Source organism: Mauremys mutica, chromosome 1, assembly GCF_020497125.1.
Source record: "Mauremys mutica isolate MM-2020 ecotype Southern chromosome 1, ASM2049712v1, whole genome shotgun sequence".
Classification (NCBI taxonomy): domain Eukaryota; kingdom Metazoa; phylum Chordata; order Testudines; family Geoemydidae; genus Mauremys; species Mauremys mutica.
This window is the reverse complement of record NC_059072.1, coordinates 88721378-88725083: the sequence shown is the minus strand read 5'-3', so window position 1 is coordinate 88725083 and position 3706 is coordinate 88721378. Positions and strand designations below refer to the sequence as shown.

Sequence of the window (3706 nt, the reverse complement as noted above, 5' to 3'; positions counted from 1 at the left end):
TAATGAAACAAACACCCTAATAGTTCTTCTATTTTAAATTAAAATTCAGAACACTACCATTTAAAAAAACGGCCACTGCTTTTAATGAACAGAAGTGACTTTCTTGGAATAAAATTAAGTTAAAGAGCAATACAGTACATTCAATTTGAAATTTACAAAATAATAATGGCATCTTGTTAATCTTCTATTGAAATACCTAGAAAGGTAAAATAGCACAACAACTTTTATATACAATTCCTGGAACATAAACATCCCTCCTGAGATATTTGATCAGCTCTCTGTTGTTTTTATTAATGGAGATTTTCAACAGAATTAAGTGTTTTAGGGGGTAGAAGATTTGGTTAAGAGAGCCAATTCTTAATCCTTATTCAAAGCACAAGGATGAGCTTGTGTTACTTTCTTCTTTTTGAAATCATTTTATGCTGACAACATTACTTCAAATAACTGGCTTTATACCTTGATTTGGAGAAAACAGTCTAAAGAATGAGATATAATTGTATATATGATTTTATTGACAGTGATATGGTTTTAATTTACAACGAAAAACAAAAGTTTCCCTCTTCAGAGGTCTCTCTAGCTCCAGGTCTCGGGGTTTATTAGCATTTTTTTAGCTCATCTTTAGTCTCTCCTATGGGAAACTCTACTGAATGAAAATATTCTGTCTCCCCTTCACCCAGCTAAGAAATAGGGTGATTTGGTAATATATATTTTGCAAAAAGTACCCCTTTTTAACTCCGAAGAAACACAGAGAGGGGAGAAGAGACCTTTTTGCTTTCAGCTGGGCGGGCTCTTTAGTGCGCCAATCACAGAGCAGCTCCTCTCTATAAATACCAGCCGTCTGCCCTTCTCTGGGTCTAGTTTTTTTTTCTCTTCTGATTTTTGGAAAACGCTCATCACTATGTCGGAAACGGCGCCTGTTGCAGCTCCTGCTGTTTCCGCTCCTGGAGCAAAAACTTCAACAAAAAAACCGAAGAAGGCAGCAGCTAGTTCTAAAGCCCGCAAGCCTCCAGGTCCCAGCGTGACCGAGCTGATCACCAAGGCGGTGTCCGCTTCCAAGGAGCGCAAAGGGGTCTCGCTGGCAGCTCTTAAGAAGGCTCTGGCCGCCGGAGGTTACGATGTGGAGAAAAGCAACAGCCGCATCAAGCTGGGGCTCAAGAGCCTGGTGAGCAAGGGCACCTTGGTGCAGACCAAAGGCACCGGCGCATCCGGCTCTTTTAAACTCAACAAGAAGCCTGGTGAGACCAAGGAAAAGGCTCCCAAGAAGAAGCCAGCGGCAAAGCCTAAGAAACCAGCTGCCAAGAAACCCGCCAGCGCCGGCAAGAAACCCAAAAAGGCTGCGGCCGTGAAAAAGAGCCCGAAAAAAGTCAAGAAACCAGCAGCTGCAGCAGCTAAAAAACCGGCCAAGAGCCCGAAAAAGGCCAAACCCGCCAAGCCTAAGAAGGCAGCCAAGAGCCCGGCTAAGGCCAAGGCGGTGAAGCCCAAGGCGGCCAAGCCCAAGCCGACGAAGGCTAAAGCCACGAAGGCTAAGAAGGCAGCGCCCAAGAAGAAGTAAAAGGGCTAGAAAGAAATTTGCCACGCAGAGAAATCCAACGGCTCTTTTAAGAGCCACCCACCCTCTCCCAGAGGAGCTGAAACACCAGGTTAATTTCAATAATCTCGGGTTGCTTTTCATGAAGCGCATCACTTTCAGAAACGAAAGTAATAGAAAAGAGGGAGATATACAATTATAACCGGTTTCGAACATTTTCCTTCTTTGCCCGCGACAAGAAATAACATGGTATCAATTCTTGAAAATGCGGGGCGCTGATTCATTTATAGTTGGAGGGAGGGGGTGTATTAAAATCGATCCAGAGGATCGGCCCAAATTCACGATCACTAGTAGCCAAACAGTTTTCCTCCCCTACCCCACCCAGCAGAGGGGAAAAAAAACCCCAAAAAGGAGGGGAACGAATCATGCTTATTGGGTAACGGGAGGGGAGGAAGGTGGCCATTTCTCGCACATCAGCTTCGGTCCAGACAGGATTTATTGTCTAGTAGGAGAGGCGAGTGAGGACAGTGTGAGGGCAAACTGCGTGACCTAGAGACACACACACACAAATACTTTTCTGCCTAGCTGGCAGTGGTGGGATCAGGATTAATCCCGTTGGTGGGTTTGAAAAGCCCGCGCTCTGCAAGGATTGGCCTGTGGCAACTCGTCCCCGCTTCTCTTATTGGGGGTAGGGAGAGTCACTGTTAAATCCATAGTTTCTATGTAAAATGGTGAGTTGTGTGTGGAATACTGTCAATTTACCAAGTACAAAATACCTCACACGGGGATTTTTGTTTTCAAATCAGATTCGTCGGGCACCTACTTGGAAACCTTTATTCTCTGAAATCAGAGCACTACTAACGGGGAAGGAGGGGGAGGAAGCATTTTTCATTTTATTCTCCCTTTTTCCTTGATTAATACCCGTTCTGTTCATAATCTCCTCCATCGCCACCTCTGCTTTCTATCCTTGTTTCTCTCCCGGGCTGTGCTTTCAGTCTTTTACCCAATTCTCTAGAAATCACATCCTTGCTGATGCTTCTCAGAATGACCTTCACCCGAATACATTATGAATTCCCTAAGGATTGTGAGGGACATTTAGCTCTAGTGTAAACCTCTGCAAGTTGGTCCAAGTGATACCAACCAGATGAGATTGCTATCCCCTATATGGACCTGCCATTGGAGAAGAAGGAAACACATTTGTTCCAGAGGGTTTTACAGATATTTTCTTACAACACAAGAATGTTGAGATTCAGGAATCCTAGGTTTTATTCCAGACTCCAGAGGGGAGTGTTTTCTATAGTTACAGACCCTTCTGCCCCTTTCCATCTTCAGTGTGACTCCTTCTATACAGACCTTTCTAACTTGTCTATGTCTTAGTCCTCCCCATTCACCATCTCCTGCTCCCTCACCAAGCTCTTCACCCCTCTGTATTCCTGTTATAATATATGCCCCTTCATCCTGCCTGCATGCCAAAAGTGGGGGCATGCAAACTATAGAAAAGACAACTTCTTAGAGGGACAAGTGGCGTTCAGCCACCCGAGATTGAGCAATAACAGGTCTGTGATGCCCTTAGATATCCGGGGCTGCTCACGCGCTACACTGACTGGCTCAGTGTGTGTCTATCCTACGCCGACAGGTGCGGGTAACCCATTGAACCCCATTCATGATGGGGATCGGGGATTGCAATTGGTCGGCGTCCAACTTCTTAGAGGGACAAGTGGCGTTCAGCCACCCGAGATTGAGCAATTATAGAAAAGACAGTCTCCCTGCTTTAATTTCCAGTGCCTGAAACCACAGTGAACCTTGGTAGATGACAGGAGTTTTTGCAGGGGAAGTTCTGCTCAACTGTCTGAGGAGGGACAATAGTAAGGGAAGCCAATCTTCAGACAATTTAGGTGCCAAACGAAAAATGCTCTGCTGAACATGTATGGACTGAGAGTTTTCAGAGGCTAATACCTTGGCCACAGTGGGATAGATTTTCATGGGGATAACAAAAAGGATATACCTGACACTTTTGTGGTAAGTCTGCTTAATGTTAGCTATGTGCCTTAAAGCATAGAGGAGCTTGAGCGTCTCAAGACAACAATTGTGAGAACATTTTAATGTGGGCAATAAAATGTATTTCCCCTCAACCTTGATCAATGGCTGAACTTTTTCTTTGTGGCAATTATATTGACT

At 44.7% G+C, this 3706-nt stretch overlaps 1 protein-coding gene across 1 annotated transcript; it reads left to right on the top strand.

Moving 5' to 3' along the window:
- Positions 1–893: 893 nt before the first annotated feature.
- LOC123350948 (histone H1-like) lies at positions 894–1706 on the top strand. The gene has a single exon (XM_044989904.1). The coding sequence runs from the start codon at positions 899–901 to the stop codon at positions 1550–1552; it is 654 nt and encodes a 217-aa protein (XP_044845839.1). The 5' UTR covers positions 894–898; the 3' UTR covers positions 1553–1706.
- The last annotated feature ends 2000 nt before the right edge of the window (positions 1707–3706 follow it).